Raw genomic sequence first — 20,622 nt, forward strand, 5'->3', positions numbered from 1 at the left:
GAAATAATTTTAATGGGGGGGTGCCAGACTGTGGGACTTGGTCTTATATATGCACAAATTACAGACAGTAACAGGATAGGTCGAAAGAGCAGTTAATTAAACATGAGCTTTATGATTGTTAACACACTATAAAAGCAAGCAAGTTAATGATAACTGTGACGATGTTATGGCTTTAAGAGACGTATTTTGATCTGGTTTCTTTTCAGAAAGAGATTGAATGAGAGGTGCCAATTACTCTGTGGTAATGTTAAGAGATTGAGAGGCCTTGGGATTTTTTTTAAGGAAGGGTTGTAAAAACAGAAGCAGCCTGGATGGGTAAAGCCAGCTCTTCAGTCCAGGATTTCTAGGGTTTTTTTTAAGCTTTTAGATTGCTGAAACTGCTGGTTTTGAAGTAGTAGAAGCTATTTTCTCCCCTCTCGTGGTTACAGCTAGAAGCTGGGGTTTCTCTTTCTATTGCAGGCATTGCACATGAAAAAATCTGACCTGAATTTGCTTTTTTGCAAAGGAGTGTGTTTATGGGATGTGACTATATTGTAACAGTTAATTAGCAATGATTACTGTATTTATTATTCTGTTCACTCTATTGTCCAATCCTCGACTCCACACTTACAAAGAATGAGATGGCTTGAGAGAGGCTGCAGGAAAATTTGCAGAATAGGTCAGTGGCTGAAGAATTATGACTGGAGAAGTGGAGGCTGCACCCCTTGGAAAAGAGATGGTCAGAGGGGAAGGGTTCAAAATTATTCAGGATATGGACTGCTTGCTATGATCATAGCATAAAATGGACTATAAATATTCTACTTCCATCATCTGATTTTAACACCCAAGATCTTCATGGATTCAAGTGACTTTTAGAAAGGACAAATACTGACCTCAATTCACTGCTGTGACTAGAGTGAAACCAAATAAACAGACATGAAGAAATTTATATCATGTTTAATTTAAACATGATAATTTCACATATTGTAAGATGAAAGGCTCAGGTGCCAGTTATCCAGCTTGGAAACAACTATGAGCAACTCAGAAATACACAATGAACCTACATCAATACTTCTTGGTGCATAAGAACAGAGAGAGGGAAAATTGATTTTCAAGCAAGAATTGAAAGGCACTCCTTCTCCACAACCACCTGAAGGAGCAGCGTTACGAACACTCATGCTTGCAGATAAACTGTTGGACCATAACCTGGTGTTCTGTGATTTTTCAAACCCTTTCCACTTCTTTCTCTCAAACACAAAAACCAGTGGCTAGTGAAAAAGCAAGCTGGAACTACAAACATGCACTGGTCACTCAATCTCTAAACCTCGACACTGCTGAAGAAACAAATAAAAGTTAGGACTCAAATTTAAAGTCTAACATCTCACGAATGCCAAGAGCTTTAAAAAGTGTTACTCCCGTTACATCTTTGTCGGTGTATAAAGCATCACCCCCTTCTTTTTAAGCTTGTCACCTATGTGTTTTTGATGCCATAGTTCATTTATTTTTTGCAGCAGTAGTTAACAAAATTCTTCTTTCTTCCACTCAAGAAAACCTCGCAGTTCTGATAGAGTTAGAAACATGGAAGACAAAAGTAGGCCATTCAACACTTAAGCCTTCTCCACCATACATTATGTTCATGGCTGATCATTCAACTCAACACCATAATTCCACCCTCTCCCCATAACTCCTGGATTCTTTTAGCCACAGGAACTATACCTATCTCCTTATCGAAAACACAATATTTTGGCCTCAACCACTTTCTGTGGTAGTGAATTCCATTGGCTCACCATTCTCTGGGTGAAGAAATTTCTCATCTCAATCCCAAAAGGCTCACCACTTATACCCCTTAAACTATCGCCCCGATCTGGACTCCTCCACCACAAAGAACATCCTTTCTGTTAGAATTTTCTTGGATTCTACGAAGGTCATGGCCTCAGAGTGAAGAAATTACCTTTTAAAACTGAGATGAGGAGAAATATCTTCAGTCAGAACATTATAAATCTGTGGAATTTATTGCCACAGATGTTGTGGAGGCCACATGACTGAGCGCACTGAAGACAGAGACAGATATATTCTTCATCAGTAAGGGTATCAAAAGTTACGAGCAGAAGGCATGAAAACTGGTTTGAGAAACATAGTAGCCATGATTAAATGGAGGAGCAGACTCAATAGACTAAATGGCCTAACTCCGCTTTGACAACTTATGGTCTTATTAATCTCTTATGAGTTTACTCTTGCTAGCATTCATTGAAAGCTTCTGAAAGTCCAAATAAACCACATCCATGGTCTCCACTGATCAACTCTGCCAATTACATCCTCAAAGAATTCCAATAGATTTGTCAAGCATACAGAAAACACTCCTTTCTTTAAAGAAAAATCAATTTTACATCCTATAGATGTGACATAAAGCCAAAGCTCATTGCCCTGTTGGACACAATAGTTCAATGTAACTATCAGCAGAGCAGATAGATTTTGCCAAACCATCCACATGCACGCACAAACTGGCTTTTACATTTCCTCCATTACAACTTAAAGTGCTGTTAAACTTAGAAGTGTTCCAATACGAAGCATTTGGGTTGCCGAGAGATCAGATTATGTAAGAAGTGTGTGTTTATAAATTTCTTCACACTTAATTAAAATGTTGATTATTTGTGTTGAATCCTATTACAAATTGCAATGTAATGAGTCATGTTGTTTCTGGCACTCACTCACCAGGAAATATCTCACTTCAGTATGCCTAGTTTAAAAAGGTGTCTCTTTTTTAAGAGATTGTCCATTTCAGTGCATGAGGTTTAAGGAAGTAAGATTATCATGCTGGGTTCCAGTTTACAGCTCTAGAGATCCAAACATGGCAAAGAAAACCCAAGCAACAGTGTTATTCACACTTGTACTGCTTATTTATCTTTTAAATATTCTTTATTGTCTGCAGATGTAGAGATCTAGGGGAAAACAATAATGCTCCTAAGCCTTGGTGGATAGACATGGAATTGGAAGTTAAAAATCACACAACACTGGGTTATAGTCCAACAGATTTATTTTGAAGCACTAGCGCTAATCCTTCATCAGCTAATTTGTGGGGCAGGATCATAAGACACAGTCTTTATAGCAAACGATCACATTGTCATGCAATTAAAACGATACATTGAACAAACTAGATTGCCATTAATTCTTTTAGAATGCATTGCAGATTTTGGTTCACTAATATGTAAATCCTAGGACTTCTTTTAAGTCATATTCTTGAGATAATTTAAGGTTTTATAACATCTCAGCTCAGACAATGGATCAAAGGTGTGAGGATAGAGTCTGTCTGTATCCCAATCTTGAGTCAGACTGGTCCTGTTTCCAAAGCAGGAATTGATAAAATATTACTTGGATTGACTGCCTGCAGGGTGTGTGCTTTCTCAGCAAAAATAGAATATATCTGCAAATGTAAATTCAGCCATAGATTTGTGTGCGCATGTGAGGGATTTAAATATTAATGAACCAAAACCTGCAACCCATTCTAAAAAATGGAAGACTTAACAGCAATCTAGGTTTGTTCAATATATCACTTTAATTGCAGGACATTGCAATCTTTTGCGATAAATTCTGCGTCTTATGATCCTGCCCCACTAGTTACCTGATGAAGGAGCAGCATTTTGAAAGCTCATACTTCCAAATAAACCTGTTGGACTATAATCTGGTGTTGTGCGATTTTTAACTTAGTCCACCACAGTCCAACACCGGACTTCCACATCATGGAACTTGAATCCAAATGTAGTAGTAATTACATCAAGATAAGTGATAAAAAATACAAAGTCAACTTTGTAAATGATCCTCAAACTCCATGGGCTTTTTTTCAAAATCAAGAGAACATTTTTTCTGAGTCAGCATACAATAGGAAAAGAGGAGGTGCAATTCCAGATTCAGTCTTAGGAAATGAAGCTGGGCAAGTGGATGAAGTGGCAGAGATGACTATTTTGGAGATAATGACCATAATAGTTAATTTAGCATCATTGTGGAAAAGGCAAAGATAGTTGAGGAGTAAAGTTTCTAAATTGAAGGGAGTCAAGAGGTAATCTGGTACGGCTGGACTGGATACAGCTTCCTGAAAGAAAATCACTGGAGGCATTCAAAAACAAGATTCCACAAGCATGATGTAGACATGTCTCTACACTAAAAAAAAGTGGTTAAACTGCTCCCGATTATCCAAAAACAAATTGAAGCAAAAAAAGTTTATGACAGTCACAAATAAAATACTGTAGCAAGCCAGGGGAGCACGGAAGGTCTTATTTTTAAAAATTATTCATAGTATGTGGGCTTTGTTGGCTGGGCCAGCATTTATTGCCCATCCCTAACTGATCTTCAGATGTTGATGCCAAGCTAACTTCTTGAATCGCTGCAGACCATTTGGTGTGAAATACCAACAATGACATTAGCGAGTGAGTTCCAGAACTCTGACCCAACAACAGTAAAGGAACAGTGATATATTTTTAACTCAGACTGGTGAATAGCTTGCAAGGGAGAGTTGCCATGTATCTGAGCCCTTGTACTTCGACATGGTTCAGAAGGAGCAACTAAGGAGCTTTGGTAAATTCCTGGAGTGAATTTTTTAATTTATTCACTCAGAGGGTGTGGACATCACTGGCTTGGCCAGCATTTATTGTCCATTTCTAGGTGCCCTTGAGAAAGTCATGGTGGGCTACCTTCTTGAACTGCTGCTGTCCATTTGGTGTAGGTATACCTATGATACTGTTAGGGACGGACGTCTAAGATTTTGCGCCAGCAACACTGAAGGAATTGCGATATAAGCTATCAACTCAAGTAGGTTCCAGATTCATGCTAAATTCACAGTTCATTGATTTCAACTAGGCAGCAATATCAGGCAAATGAACTGAAGATAAGCAAGGAAGGAAATCAATGGGGAAAAACCAGTGACCGTTTTTGAAAAGCTCACGTGGAGACACAAAATGATGACAAACACAAATGATGGACTGTCAAGCACACTGTCAGCTTAGACAGATGGTTGCATAAAAATTTAAGTAATAATGTTGTTTTTTGAGACTCAGGACAATGTTTGCATTCACTGGAGCACAGCTAAGTAAGACTTATCTATAAAAATAGAAAGGGAGACAACAGCAGGAGAAAAATATATGTGCTTTTCATCGCACACAGAAGTTTAGGAATACTAAAATGGAAAGTAAGGTACAAAGTATGCAAGTAACACAATGAATTTCCAGGCTTGCCAAATTTCATGTTTGTCCCTAGTTTGGCTCATCTTAAGCACAACTGGTCTTAGCATTCCTAAAGTAGAAAATAAAATAAAAGCACCCCAGTGGATCCTGTTCCTAACAATGGTGATTTACACGATCAGGTAGCTTGTATTGTGGAAATGGAATATCAACATGGAGTAGAAAAAGAAAAACAGAAAACAAGGAAAAATGGGAAGAACTACAAATTATGTGGAACTGAAGATCTACACCATTGTTATTAAACAAAAGGACAAAGCACATTTCCCAGACTAAAGAAAAAGCAAAGAAATTGAACAGTAACTATCAAGTTACAATATATAAGAGAGTTAACACTAATCGAACCACATAGTGCAAAGGACATTGTGATTCAAGATTCAGGAACAGATAACATTCAGGCTATGTAAGCATAATTAAGAAAATGTACAATTAACCTCACCTCATAAAAAACTAGATGTTTCATTTGACATAATATCTTACTAGTATATGGTACAATTGTCGTAAATAAGACATTTAAATTGGGTTGGCTATAACTTTCTGACAACACCAATCACACAACACCAGGTTATAGTCCAACACTTTATCCAACCCAGGCTCCTCCACATCATATAATTCCAATTGCATTTACTTATGCTGTAGAGTTGATTCAAGCACAAAAGCACGAACACAAAACCCCAAATAAAGGACCCAAACACTTTCTCTGCCAGTGACTGTGGACATTTCCCATTGCTTACAACGTAATGTTACCTATCATTCAACAATCAAAGTGATTTCTAGTCTTCTAGTCACTGCCACATAATTGTTTGAGAGATTTTTCTGTGCACATATTTAATGCCACATTTCTTACATTGCAACAATGATGAAATTCCAAAAGATATGTTGTTGACTCTGAAATACTTTGGAACATCTTAGAGTCATGAAAGTCACCACATAAGCACTGTCAGTGAAAGAAAGCAAGACTTGTATTTAAGTCCAATGTATTAATAAAACTGCACGAATTGAAGTTTTCACAAGCACAGGTATCCCAAACGCATACAATTACAGCATTCAGATCTCAACTGCTTAGAAAGTTTGTTCCTACTGTTGAATTGAATCTGCTTTATGAAGAGGGCAGTTTAAGCATCAGCAAGAGCGAACACTAATGAAAACAAATGAACATACAGCAATGTTTCAGGTTAATCTTGCATCTAACCCATCCTAATATTCAACTGCCAACTCTTTAGACCACACATAAAAGTTACTGCACAATTAATGCAAATACATCACTATTACTACCTATCCATTCTATTTCCAACAAAATCTATTAAAATCAGTTGCAGTTTGATCAAGCACCTACTTATCACAGAAGAAGAAATTTAGTTTAATGTAAATCACTTATAAGAAAATCACAGCACAAGATTTCAGCAAATGCAAACAAAAGAAAAACTATTTTAGCATAAGGTGTTTAACATAGTGGGACACTGAAATATTTTGAACATCATTACAAAGCACATAAGGCAAAATTAGGGGAGACTACCAAATGTTTTGTTAGAATGTTTGATACCAATACTTTAGTCAGTAAAGTTTAGAAAACTTTAGTCAGTATGCTATAATCTAGCTATGCTTTTAACACTTGCGAAGTTCAAGTGGGAACACAAAAATTCATATTCAATATTATGTAAACTTAGTGTAAATAAAACCTCAACTACAACCTCAAAATTGATGATACATGATACTTTCCTAAAATCTTATGACTACACTATTGAAATATAGCTTAATTTGTAATAAAAGATTTTAAAAACTATAGGCAATGATTTTTGAGTGCATAATAGCCAATTTACAATAATCAAGATTTTCTGATTGATGAATTTATGTCAATTCCTTGTTGTGTTACATCATGACTGTCCATCAAACAACTAATATTACCACTCTCACAGCATGGTGTGCACAAAGACTGAACACCTGTAACAGTTAAATTTTAGGTTGAAACATGCACTGTACCATCAGTCTACTGTGGTATCACTGCAGTGCAGCACATGGTAAATACATAGATGAAAGATGGGAGGGTTAGGTCTTAGAGTCCATGCCGCCCAGGTTTCCTAAACTGAATGAGTCCCACTTGCCTGCACTTGGCCTGTGTCGCTCTAAACCTTCCTATCCATTTAACTGTACAAATGTTTTATACGATGTACCCACGTCGACCACTTCCTCTGGCAGGTCATTCAGCCCTTCAAGCCTATTCGACTATTAAATATGACTTGCTGATTTCCTGTTACTACTTCCTGCATTACCCCCATGTCCCTATATACCTCTTAGATTCCTAAAAATATGAAACTTTGACTTAAATCTACTCAACATCCATAGTTTTCAGGAGTACAGAAGTACAAAACTTCATAACCGTTTAGACGGAAGAAATTACTTTTAATTTCAGTCAAAATTCTGATTCATATTTCTGGATCCTCTGGTCAAAAGAAACATCTTCCTGGCATCTATACTATCAATGCTGTTAAGAATGTTAAATGTTTGTTTTGATTAGGTCAACCCTTACACTTGTAAACATGACATAAAGAAAATAACCAGAGAATGGCTACACCAGAGATCTTTTTACCTCCTGTTTTACCGCAAGAACAATTCACTTAGTGCCAACCCCCCCCGCTGCCTTTATTCCATTGTCCTGCACATTTTTTTTTGGTCAGGAAATGATATGTCCTTTTTGAATATCTTGACTAAATCTATCGCCACCATAACCTCAGGATATACATTCCAGATTCGAACCATTCTATGCATCTTTCTATGCATCTTTCTATTGTTTCTTTTGCCAATTACGGTCCATAATCCCTTCTACACCTAGGTCCATTCTGAATTTTGAATACTTCTGAAAGTCTCCCTTCACTTTTCCTTCTCCAAGAGCCCCAACTCTTCCAATTTACATTAAATTGTTAGGATAGCTCATTCAAAGTAATTTCAAATGAGATTGCCAAATGTGCTAAATGCTTCAGAGAGCCAGTTAAAGATTTTAAATGCTTAGTCTCATCAAGTACTACAACATATCATAAACTGACCTATTTACTGTCTTGTAATAGTTATAAGACCACTATGCCCATTTAGAAAGTTTTGACGTACCCAAAGAACATGCGAACAAGCTAGAAAGCATTTAGAAACACGTATCAAAGTTACTCTGACACCAAACATCATGATAATCAAAAAGTTGTTCTGATGGAAAGGCCAATGATCTGATGAACATTTACTGTTTCTCTTCATAGATGCCGTTATAATCTGCTGTTTTTAAACAATGAATGTGTGAAAACTTCAAGAGAAAACTTGAATTCTACCTTGGATTGTCACATCTTGGCCACAATCTACACAGAAGTAAATATACAATTAAGTTAAAGGAAAAATGTCAGTCCCAAGTGAGATATACAAACAAGGCAACACAGTGCAATCCTTTGCAAAATCATATACCATGTAAATAATTGAGAATTTAACTGACTCAACCTGACAACATATGATCTACAAACTTTTAAACAAAATGTAAGGTGCTGTCAGCCTTCCATTTCTATTTTACAAATAAGGGAACCTGCATTTTACAATGTATTGTAATTATTTGCAGACTGAAACATTCATGCAATCATAAAAATAAAGTACAAAATAATAAAAAGATTATTTATGTTATAAATTATTGGCTTGTTTCACTTGTGCCACAAATGCAGTATAAGAAACCATAATGATTTTTCAATGAAACACATGTGTCTTGTGCAATGAAGTTCCTCATCCTTTCTGTTCTCTCTAAAGCCTTCACATCCTTCCCAAAGTATGACATTTAATACTAGATGCAATACTCACACTGAAACCAAACCAGGTTTGACAGTACATCCTTGTTTTTGTACCCTATCCCCCTTTTCACAAAAAAAATCCCACATGTTTTAACTCAGCTGCTGTCAACTAGTTTTGCCAACTTCAAATTATTTGTATATGCAGGTTTGTCTACTTTCATAACCCCTTTAGAATTATAGGGATAGAAATGTTGAAATACAGTGGATTTCACCAGTTTCTGCATTTTCCCCTCCCTCCCACCTTACCCCTATTCCAACCTTTCAGCTCAGCACCATCCTCATGATCTGTCCCATCTGTTCATCTTCCTTCTCACATAACTCACCCCTCCCCTCCGATCCAAGACCTTCACACCCACCTGCATCCATCTATTGCACTCTCAGCTACCTTCCCCCAAGTCCCACCCCCTGTCATTTATCTCACCACCCTCGAGACTCCAAGCCTCATTCCTGACAAAGGGCTTTTGCCTGAAATGTCGATTTTCCTGCTCCTCGGATGCTGCCTGACGTGCTGTGCTTTTCCAACACCACACTCTTGACTCTAATCTCCAGCATCTGCAGTACTCGCTTTCACCTATGTTGAAAAAAATGTCTATTCTACTCAATCTCTGCTTACAAATAAATACCCCCATGCCAATAATCAGTCTCATGAACCTTTGTTGAATCACCTTTAAAGCAGGGGCTTCATTCCTCAAGTAATGAAGCCAAAACTGTGCACAAAACTCCATGTGTAGTTTCACCATGGTTGTGCAAAATTGTTGCAAGATTTATTAGCAGTGCAGGACAGTGTTGTACAACATTATTAATTTTAGCTTCAACGTCCAATGTGTTATATTGCCCTGCACTGATAGTGCATAATTCTCAGGAACATTGCACCCTTGTTCTCAGTTGTGGTAAAATGTTACATAGAATTACAAATTCATCAGTGCATGGCAATATTACACACTTCAACCAAAATGTAAACATACGTTTCACACTTATAAACACACACACACCCAAGCAGAGGAGCCAGTATAATTAAAGGCAATGTAAGCTTAGCGTGTGCGGTTGGGTGTAACGTGACAGTTGTAGAAGATAACCCTGTCCGACTGCAATGTGTCATTGAGTCATTTGAAGGTACACAAACACAAATAGACACACACGACAGGCCGAGCTACCGTTATACATTGGCAGTTTTGCTCTGCCTGGCCCAGTTGCCCTGGTCGCCATGGCGGCGCTCACCTCCAGTCTGGGTCAGCTCCTGCCTCAGGCCGCTTGTGTACTCGATCAGCTCCTCCAGGGTCCGGTCGCAGTGCTGTCCATACGAGGTGAATTTCTGAAGCACTTTATCCAGCTCCCTCTCCACGTTCAGACATTGCTCCATAATACAATCAGACACAGGGGAGGTCGGGGGGAGGGGAAGAGGATGGATGGTAAACAAACAGGGACGGAGCGCTCCGCCAAGCGGACGCTCGATTGGACTCCTGTGTGTCACACTCTCTTTCTTCCCGGGTCCGGCTTTGCGCCTGCGCCCCTCTTCTTCCTCCCTGCTACCCGTTCCGGTTCGATCCGATCCGGTCCAGCCGGGCCCGCTTCCGCTCCGCGCCTGCGCCTCACCTCAACTCCGCCCGCCTCCAGCCCGACGCTGCTGTGTGGGGGGGTGCGCAACGCAGGCGCAGAGCTGGACGTCCAAACCGCTGTGCGCCTGCGTCGCGCAGCTCCCCACGGCGGTGGCCGGCCTGTTCTGCGTCGGGTACCGCCCACTCGAGATTGTTTGGGGCTGACAAACGGCCAGCCGCGCGACCACTGGGCGGTACCAATGATCAACACTTGCGGGGGAGACGGGTAGGGGGTTATAATTTGTAAGGAAAGATACAGAGAAACAAGCGTATGTTCACCACACACGTTACGTTGAATGATGTATAATATTCTAATCTGATTCCTTCAATACGATAATTCCCAAAGTATCATGGATATGCCTGTCGTAACACATTGTAATGTTCCCTCCCGATGACCAGATCGAAGGTTGCTCCGGGGGTGGTACGGTTGGGAGTATAACGTTTCCTTCAGAGCAGCGTGGTAACTCGTAAAGATCACAAAGCGGTCAAGTGTTAATCAGATTTGTTTTTAATTTCCTGTGCTTCGGTTTATGTGTTATTGGGACGATTTCTGTATTGGTGTCCCTGTCTGGGTCGGTCTTTGACCCGCTGTCGCCATGTTACAGGCGGCCTCCTGGCTCCTGTCCTGTTAGACCAAACAGGCAGTTTTCGGGAAGCAGGTTGGTGTTTGAGAGTGTTGAGTCTAGCGTGGAGTTGCAATTTTTGTGATTAAAATGGGGATAAAGGGGAAGCGGGTGTCTTTTTATCGTCACTGGGTTAGCCGAAGGGTCGATAAGTTTGCGTAGAGGTGGTGATTAAAGCGAGATGAAAAAAAAATCAACTGTGAGGAGGCAACTTTTTTTTCACATGGCAAATAGGGGTTCGGAATGTGCTACCTGAAAGTGGTGGAGCAAGATTAAATTGAGGCATTCAAGCGGGTATTGGCTGATCTAATTGAAACATTCAATTCAAAGCATGTTATGTGGAAAAAGACGGGAATTTGCACTTCGTCAAAATGCTCAGCGAGCTCGTCTGGATATGTTGGGCTGAATGGCACCCTTCTGCACCATAACAATTTTCTGATAGTAATTCAGAAGCTCATGTTTGTTCTGTGGAGACACATTCAAATCCCCACAACCCGGTAGCTGGTGGAAGTTTGATTTGATGAATAAAATCTGACTTTAAAGCTGGCCTCAGGATTGGTGACACTTCTATTGAAATGTTATTTAAGAAAATAAATCTGATGTTTAATGGTCTGGCCTATGCTGTGGACTTGGTTCCACACAATGTGTGTGTTGCTAGCCGATTGGACCAAAGGGCTGCAGAAAATTTGAATCTAATGAACTGCATTCACTACAGTGTTGAGATTTCCAATAACTGCTGGTCTTCCTTGTGGTGCCCACATGTGTGGCATAATAAAAATAGAAAGAAAAACAGAAGTTGCTGGAAAAGCTCAGCAGATCTGGCAGCGTCAGAAGAGAAAACAGAGTTAATATCTGATGGCCTTTCCTCAGAACAGGTTGGTCTTGGCTTTTGTGATAAAAAATAGATTTTTTAAAAATTGCAAATGCTAGAAAAGGCCTTGGGAAACATCTGTCAAAACCTTTTTAGGAGTATAAGCTGTTTTGACATACTGAAAAAAGAGCTCAAAAGTGTTAGTTGGTTTATTGTTCTCAACAAATCTGACAGCTTGTATTAATTAGGAATGACAACAGCCTCTTTTTCCCATTTCATAATACCATTCGCCCCATATAAAACACAAAATCAATTCAGGTTATCTGTTTAACATAAAAACTTGGACATAGACAATAGGAGCAGGAGTAGGCCATTCAGAATCATGGCTGATCATTCAACTCAGTACCTGGTTCCTGCTTTCTCCCCATACTCTTTCATCCGTATAGCCCTAAGAACTCATCTTAAAAACCTCTAATGTTGTGGCCGCAACTGCTTTCTAGTGCAGATAATTCCACAGGCTTACCAGTCTGGTTGAACAAATTTCTTCTTACCTCAGTTCAAAATGACCTACCCTGTATCTTTAAGTTGTGACCCTTGGTTCTGGACTCCCCAGTCCTTGAGGACATCCTTCCTACATCTAGTTCTGTTAGAGTTGTGTACGTTTGTATGAGATTTCTTAACATATTCCTCTTAACTCTGATGAATGTCATAACTGATCCAGTCTCTCTTCAAACATTAGTCCTGTTATTCCAGGAATCATTCTTATGAACCTTTGTTGCATCCTTCCTAAGATAAGGAGACCATATCTGCACACACTACTCCATGTGTGCCCGTTTCATGGCCTTGTGCAATTGCAGCAAGACATCCTTGCTCCTGGATTTGAATCAGACTATTTGCCTTCTTTACCACCTGCTGCACGTGCATGCTTATCTTTCATGACTGGTGTACAAGAACACCAATGTCATGTTGCACCTGTCCCTTTCCCAATCTATTGCCATTCAGCCAATAACATGCCTGCTTTATTTTGCTACTAAAATGGATAATCTCATACTTGTTCACATTATGCTTCATAATCAGATGGCTTTGCTATCTGCAGAGATAACACTATTAACAGTGTAGGGGAACCTTCATTTTCGGCAGGTGCATCTGTGTTGATGCAGTCAATCCTAATCCCACTTGCCTGCATTTTCTATGTTGTTCAACTATGTACTTAATTCCACTTCAAATGGTGTTTTGTAGAGCTTGCACAAACAATATATGCCCCATAGCTTTGCTCTTAATAATTTTATGATTCCATAAATTTGCATTTGTACAATATCTTCCACATCTTCAGGATATTCGGTTCATAGTTTCTTGAAATTGGAGTTGCAAGTCGATAGGATAGTGAAGAAGGTGTTTGAAATGCTTTCCTTTATTGGTCAGAGTATTAAGTATAGAGTTGGGAGGTCATTTTGCAGGTGTACAAGACATTGGTTAGGCCAGTTTTGGAATATTTTGTGCAATTCTGATCTCCTTTTTGGAAGGATGTTGTGAAACTTGAAAAGGTTCAGAAAAGATTTGCAAGGATGTTGTCATGGTTGGAGGGTTTGAGCTTTAAGAATAGGCTCGAGCTATTTTCCCTGGAGATTCAGAGGCTGAGGGTGACCATATGGAGGTTTATAAAATCATGAGGGGAACGGGTAGGGTAAATAGACAATGTCTTTTCCCTGGGATTGGAGGAGTCTAGAATTAGAGGGCATAGGTTAAGGGTGAGAGGGGAAAGATTTAAAAGAGGCCTGAGGGCAACTTTTTCACTCAAAGGTTGCTGTGTGTATGGAATGAGGAAGAGGTGGAGGCTGGTACAATTATAACATTTAGAAGGTATATGCATGGGTATCGGAATAGGAAGAGTTTAGAGGGATATGGGCCAATTGCTGGCAAATGGGTCTAGGTTAGTTTAGGATATATGGTTGGCATGGACGAATTGGACCGAAGGGTCTGTTTTTGTGCTGTACATCTGTATAACATACTACAGTTCTTTGCAGGCATTAAATTTTGAAATGAAGTTGTTGCTTTTTAGGGTGAAACAGCAGATGAATAACCAGCTAATGTGTTTTCATTGTAGCAATGAAAGGATGTTGGCTAGCCCCCTCACCCCACAATTCTTTTGGTGAGGTTCCTAAAGTACTTTAACATGCATCTAAACAGGTACATGGACTTCACTTTAATGTCTGATCTAAAAGTCAGCATCTTCAAAGATATAGCACTCTATCAGTATCACAAGTGTATTTAAATTCAAGTATCAAATTAAAAAATGGTGTAATTGGCAATGGCAACTTGTGAAGAGTTGGAAAAATATTATCCAGCTCCTACAGACAATTGGAACGTTGGGGAGACGGTGATCTGGTTACTGGGACAGCTTTGGACAAGTTCACAATACCCAAAGGATTTCATCTGTGAGCCAAACAGCAGTGCTCCACCCATCCCCATCAACACAACTAGCATTGTAAATATATATGATTGTAAGCATCTTCCTATCTAACACAGGTAGCTTCTGACTGGCTGGCCATCTAAGAATCTTCTTCATGTTTGCAGCATAAAAATGTAGCAAGCATCTTATTGCCACCTTTTTGCCATTACCATTCTTTCTACTTAGGACAGAAAGAGTTAAATTGACTAAAATATGTACGTTTTAAGATGTAAAATGTTACAGCTGCAAAATAAACCCAACTAATTTTCCAAATTTGGAAAATTAACCAATAAATGAGATTCCCACATTAATGTAATCCAATGCGGGATTAATGTACTGCCCAGATTAGAACTATTCACATTTCTTCATATCATGAAGCAGGCCATGCTTAATTGCAACAAGACTTGGACAATATCCAGACTTGGGCTGACAAATAAAATTTGCTTCACACAAGTACCATTTCCAACAAGAAAAAAATTAACAATCAACCCATGACATTCAGTGGCATCATCATCACTGAATCCTCCACAATCAATACTTGGGGTTACCATTAACTAAAAACTGGCCTAACCATGTAAGTACTGTGGCTACAAGAACAGGTCGGAGGCGAGCAATCTTGCAGGGAATAACTCATCTCCTGACTCCCCAAAGCCTGTCCTCCAACTACAAGACACACGTCAGGAATGTGATGGAATAATCCCCACTTGATTGAAAGAGTGCTGCTTTAAGAACAATCAAGAAGCTTGACACCATCCAGATCAAAGTAAACGACTTGCTTGGCACCGCAATCATGGTAATTTAGTCCTTCCTTCACCAATGCTCAGTAGCAACAGTGCGCACCATCTACAAGATGCATCAGAAATCACCAAGGCTCCAAACAAAACCTTTCAAATGCACAACTACTACCATCAAAAGGACAAGGACATCAGAAATGTGGGAACTCCACTACCTGCAAATTATCCACAAGTCAGTCAGCATTCGTACTTAGAAATGTATTGGCATTCCTTAAGCATTGCTGGGTTGGTACAGAGTCACAGAGATGTACAGCATGAAACAGACCTTTAAGTCCAGCTCATCCATGCCAACCAGATATCCCAACCCAATCTAGTCCCACCTGCCAGCACCCAGCCCATATCCCTCCAAACACTTCCTATTCATATACCCAATTATCCAATTAAATGTTGCAATTGTACCACCCTCCTCCACTTCCTCTGGTGGCCCATTTCATACACTTACCACTCTCTGCGTAAAAAAAGGTTCCCCTTAGGTCTCTTTTATATCATTGTCATAGAGATGTACAGCATGGAAACAGACCCTTCGGTCCAACCCATCCAGGCCGACCAGATATCCAAACCCAATCTAGTCCCACCTGCCAGCACTCGGCCCGTATTCCTCCAAACCCTTTCTATTCACATACCCATCCAAATCTCTTTTAAATGTTGCAATTGTACCAGCATCCACCACTTCCTCTGGCAACTCATGCCATACACGTACTACCCTTTGTGTGAAAAGGTTGCTCCGTAGGTCCCTTTTATATCTTTTCCTTCTCACCCTAAACCTATGCCCTCTAGTTCTGGAGTGCCCTACCCCACGGAAAAGACTTTGCCTATTTACCCTATCCATGCCCCTCATAATTTTGTAAACCTCTATAATGTCACCCCTCAGCCTCTGACGCTCCAGGAAAAACAGCCCAAGCCTGTTCAGCCTCTCTCTACAGCTCAAATCCTCCAACGCTGGCAACTTCCTTCTAAATCTTTTCTGAACCTTTTCAAATTTCACAACATCTTTCCGATAGGAAGGAGACCAGAATTGCACGCAATATTCCAACAGTGGCCGAACCAATGTCTACTGCACCTCCCAATTTTGGTGTCATCTGCAAACTTACTAACTGTATCTCTTACGCTCGCATCCAAATCATTTATGTAAATAACAAAAAGTAGAAGACCCAGCACCGATCCTTGTGGCACTCCACTGGTCACAGGCCTCCAGTCTGAAAAACAACCCTCCACCACCACTCTCTGTCTTCTACCTTTGAGCCAGTTCTGTATCCAAATGGCTAGTTCTCCCTGTATTCTGTGAGATCTAACCTTGCTAATCAGGCTCCTATGGGAACCTTGTCGAACATCTTACTGAGATCCATATAGATTACATCTACTGCTCCGCCCTCATCAATCCTCTTTGTTACTTCCTCAAAAAGCTCAATCAAGTTTGTGAGACATGATTTCCCACGCACAAAGACATGTTTACTATCCCTAATCAATTCTTGCCTTTCCAAATACATGTACATCCTGTCCCTCAGGATTCCCTCCAACAACCTGCCCACCACTAACGTTAGGCTCACTGGTCTATAATTCCCTGGCTTGTCCTTACCACCCTTCTTAAACAGTGGCACCACATTAGCCAACCTCCAGTTTTCCGGCACCTCACCTGTGACTATTGATGATACAAATATCTCAGCAAGAGGCCCAGCAATCACTTCTCCAGCTTCCCATATTTCTCGGGTACACCTGATCAGGTCGTGGGGATTTATCCACCTTTACCTGTTTCAAGACATCCAGCACTTCCTTCTCTGTAATATAGACATTTTGCAAGATGTCACCATCTATTTCCCTACAGTCTCTATCCTCCATGCCCTTTTCCACAGTAAATATAGATGCAAAATACTCATTTAGTATCTCCCCCATTTTCTACTGCTCCACATAAAGGCCGCCTTACTAATCTTTGAGGGGCCCTATTCCCTCCCTAGTTACCATTTTGTCCTTAATATATTTGAAAAAACCTTTTGGATTCTCCTTAATTCTATTTGCCAAAGCTATCTCATGTCCCCTTTTTGCCCTCCTGATTTCCCTCTTAAGTATACTCCTACTTCCTTTATACTCTTCTAAGGATTCACTCGATCTATCCTGTCTATAACTGACATATACTTCCTTCCTTTTCTTAACCAAACCTTCAATTTCTTTAGTCATTAAGCATTCCCTCTATCTACCAGCCTTTCCTTTCACCCTAACAGGAATATACTTTCTCTGGATTCTTGTTATCTCATTTCTGAAGGCTTCCCATTTTCCAGCCGTCCCTTTACCTGCGAACATTTGCCCCAATTAATTTTCAAAAGTTCTTGCCTAATATCGTCAAAATTGGCCTTTCTCCAATTTAGATCTTCAACTTTTAGATCTGGTCTATCCTTTTCCATCACTATTTTAAAATGAATAGAATTATGGTCGCTGGCCCCAAAGTGCTCCCCCACTGACACCTCAGTCACCTGCCCTGCCATATTTCCCAAGAGTAGGTCAAGTTTTGTACCTTCTCTAATAGGTATATCCACATACTGAATCAGAAAATATTCTTGTACACACTTAAGGATCTAGATGAAGAGGAATTTATTAATACTATGGCAGTCTATGTTTGGAAAGTTAAAATCCCCTACCGTAACCACCCTATTATTCTTACAGATAGCTGAGATCTCCTTACAAGTTTGCTTCTCAATTTCTCTCTGACTATTAGGGGGTCTATAATACAATCCCAATGAGATTATCATCCCTTTCTTATTTCTCAGTTCCACCCAAATAACTTCCCTGGATGTATTTCCAGGAGTATCCTCCCTCAGCACAGCAGTAATGCTATCCCTGATCAAAAATGCCACTCCCCTTCCTCTCTTGCCTCCCTTTCTATCCTTCCTGTAGCATTTGTATCCTGGAACATTAAGCTGCCAGTCCTGTCCATCCCTGAGCTGAAAATGTGCTGCTGGTTAAAGCACAGCAGGTCAGGCAGCATCCAAGGAACAGGAAATTCGACGTTTCGGGCCAGAGCCCTTCATCAGGAATGAGGACAGTGTGCCAGGCAGGCTAAGATAAAAGATAGGGAGGAGGGACTTGGGGGAGGGGCGATGGAGATGTGATAGGTGGAAGGAGGTCAAGGTGAGGGTGCTAGGCCGGGGTGGGGTGAGGGCAGAGAGGTCAGGAAGAAGATTGCAGGTTAGGGCTGGCCATCCCTGAGCCATGTTTCTGTAATTGCTATGATATCCCAGTCCCATGTTCCTAACCATGTCCTGAGTTCATCTGCCTTCCCTGTTAGGCCCCTTGCATTGAAATAAATGCAGTTTAATTTATTAGTCCTATCTTGTCCCTGCCTGTCCTGTTTGACTCACTTCTGTTTTCAACTGTACCAGTCTCAGATCGATCTCTTTCCTCATTATCTCCCTGGATACCACACACCACCACCACCACCTTACAAGTTTAAATCCTCCTGAGCAGTTCTAGCAAATTTCCTTGCCAGTATATTAGTCCCCTTCCAATTTAGGTGCAATCCATCCTTCTTGTACAGGTCACCTCTACCCCAAAAGAGATTCCAATGATCCAAAAATGTGACTCCTTCTCCCATACACCAGCTCCTCAGCCGTGCATTCATCTGCTTTATCCTCCTCTCCCTGCCCTCACTAGCTCGTAGCACCAGATATTACTACTCTCAAAGACCTTTTTAAATTTCTGCCTAACTCTCTGCAATCTCCCTTCAGAATCTCAACCTTTTCCCTTCCTATGTCGTTGATTGACAATGACATCTTGCGGGCCCCTCTCCCCCGTGAGAACATTCTGCACCCTCTCTGAGACATCCTTGATCCTGGCACCAGGGAAGGAACACACCATCCTGCTTTTTCGCTGCTGGCCACAGAAATGTCTGTCTGTACCTTGGACTAGAGAATCCCCTAACACAATTGATCTCTTGGAACCTGATGTATTCCTCGTTGCATTAGAGCCAGTCTCAATACCAGAAACTTGGCTGTTCGTGCTACGTTCCCCTAAGAATCCATCACCCCCTACATTTTCCAAAACAGCATACCTGTTTGAAAAAAGACTCCTGCACTATGTGCCTACCTCTCTTACCTTTCCTGGAGTTACCCTATCTTTGTGACTGTATCTGAGACTTTTCCCCTTTCATATAACTGCCATCCATCACATAGTGTTGCTGTTGCAAATTCCTCATTGCTTCTAACTGTCTCTCCAACCAATCCATTCGATCTGACAAGATTCACAACCAACAGCAGTTAAGGCAGATATAATCTACAGTAACCCTTAAACTCTCTTTAAACTCCCACATCTGACAAGAAGTACATATCACTCTATTAAAGGTCCTTTTTTTCCTTCACAATCTACCGACCCAGAAAAGAACACTGTCTTATTCCTCTACAAACACTGCCCCAGGTTAAATTAATATTTATGGCTTATATTTTAAGTTTAATCAAGAGACATGGGGGATCCAAGATGGCGGCGACTCAGCAAGTCTGAGTCTACAGAGCCCTTCCCAAAACCTGGGTAAAGTGGGTTTCCTGCCCCCACCACACTTGCCAAACCACCCAAAAAATTTCTTTAATCTTAATTAGCTGCTGAATATTATATTTAAATAGTCTAATACTGAGTGGATAATGAGTAAATCAAAGGGACCCCGCAGCTCTCAGAAAACAAAGACCCCTCCCCCACCCTCCTCTCCTCCGGCTGCAGCTGATGTAAAAACAGGCCTTGTAGAGATGATTGCAAGACTGGAATCGACACTCGTCAATTTCATCGCAGAATCCCGACAGAGATGGAATGCATTCGAAGAAAAGCTGCAGAAACAGAATCAAACCATGGAGGAGCTGCAGGGCCGAGTGGAGGGGGCGGAACTAAAGGCCACGACCTCCGAGGCTGCAGCTCAAACAGCTGCAGAACAGGTGCGAGCTCTGGAGCAGAGAATCAGGGCCTTTGAAATTTACATCGATGATATTGACAACAGAAATCGGAGAAAAAATATTCGGTTGCTGGGCCTTCAAGAGCAAGAAGGGAAAGAACAGTTAGTAGTATTTCTGGAGCGATGGCTGCCCCAGCTTTTAAACCTGGGGGCTGAAACTGATCGGGTAAGGGTGGAGTGGGCCTACCGGGTCGCAGTACGCGGATCTGGCCCAAACCAGCGCCCACGCCCGGTCCTGTTCCGGCTGCAGAGTTATAGGAAGAGGCAGATACTCCTGGATGCCTCCAGAAAGCTTGGAAAGGATCCTAAAGCTATGATTCATGAAGGATCCAAGATTATGTTATTTCAGGACTTCTCCCCGGCTTTGGCACGAAGAAGGAAGGCGTTTGATGAGGTGAAGAAATGTT

General features: G+C 40.7%; 2 protein-coding genes across 3 annotated transcripts in view; one reads left to right on the top strand and one right to left on the bottom strand.

Moving 5' to 3' along the window:
* LOC132826712 (E3 ubiquitin-protein ligase RMND5A) overlaps nucleotides 1–10,631 on the bottom strand; it is a 52,882-nt gene extending 42,251 nt beyond the window's left edge. For both annotated transcript variants that reach the window (XM_060842953.1, XM_060842863.1), the window contains exon 1: nucleotides 10,238–10,631. In XM_060842953.1, the coding sequence (XP_060698936.1) occupies nucleotides 10,238–10,379 (142 nt within the window). In that variant the 5' untranslated portion in view covers nucleotides 10,380–10,631. The remainder of the gene's footprint in view (nucleotides 1–10,237) is intronic.
* LOC132826492 (charged multivesicular body protein 3) overlaps nucleotides 1–20,622 on the top strand; it is a 181,076-nt gene that overhangs the window by 72,903 nt on the left and 87,551 nt on the right. The gene's annotated exons all lie outside the window — the stretch shown is intronic.

The sequence above is a fragment of the Hemiscyllium ocellatum genome, chromosome 1, assembly GCF_020745735.1.
Source record: "Hemiscyllium ocellatum isolate sHemOce1 chromosome 1, sHemOce1.pat.X.cur, whole genome shotgun sequence".
NCBI classification, from domain to species: domain Eukaryota; kingdom Metazoa; phylum Chordata; class Chondrichthyes; order Orectolobiformes; family Hemiscylliidae; genus Hemiscyllium; species Hemiscyllium ocellatum.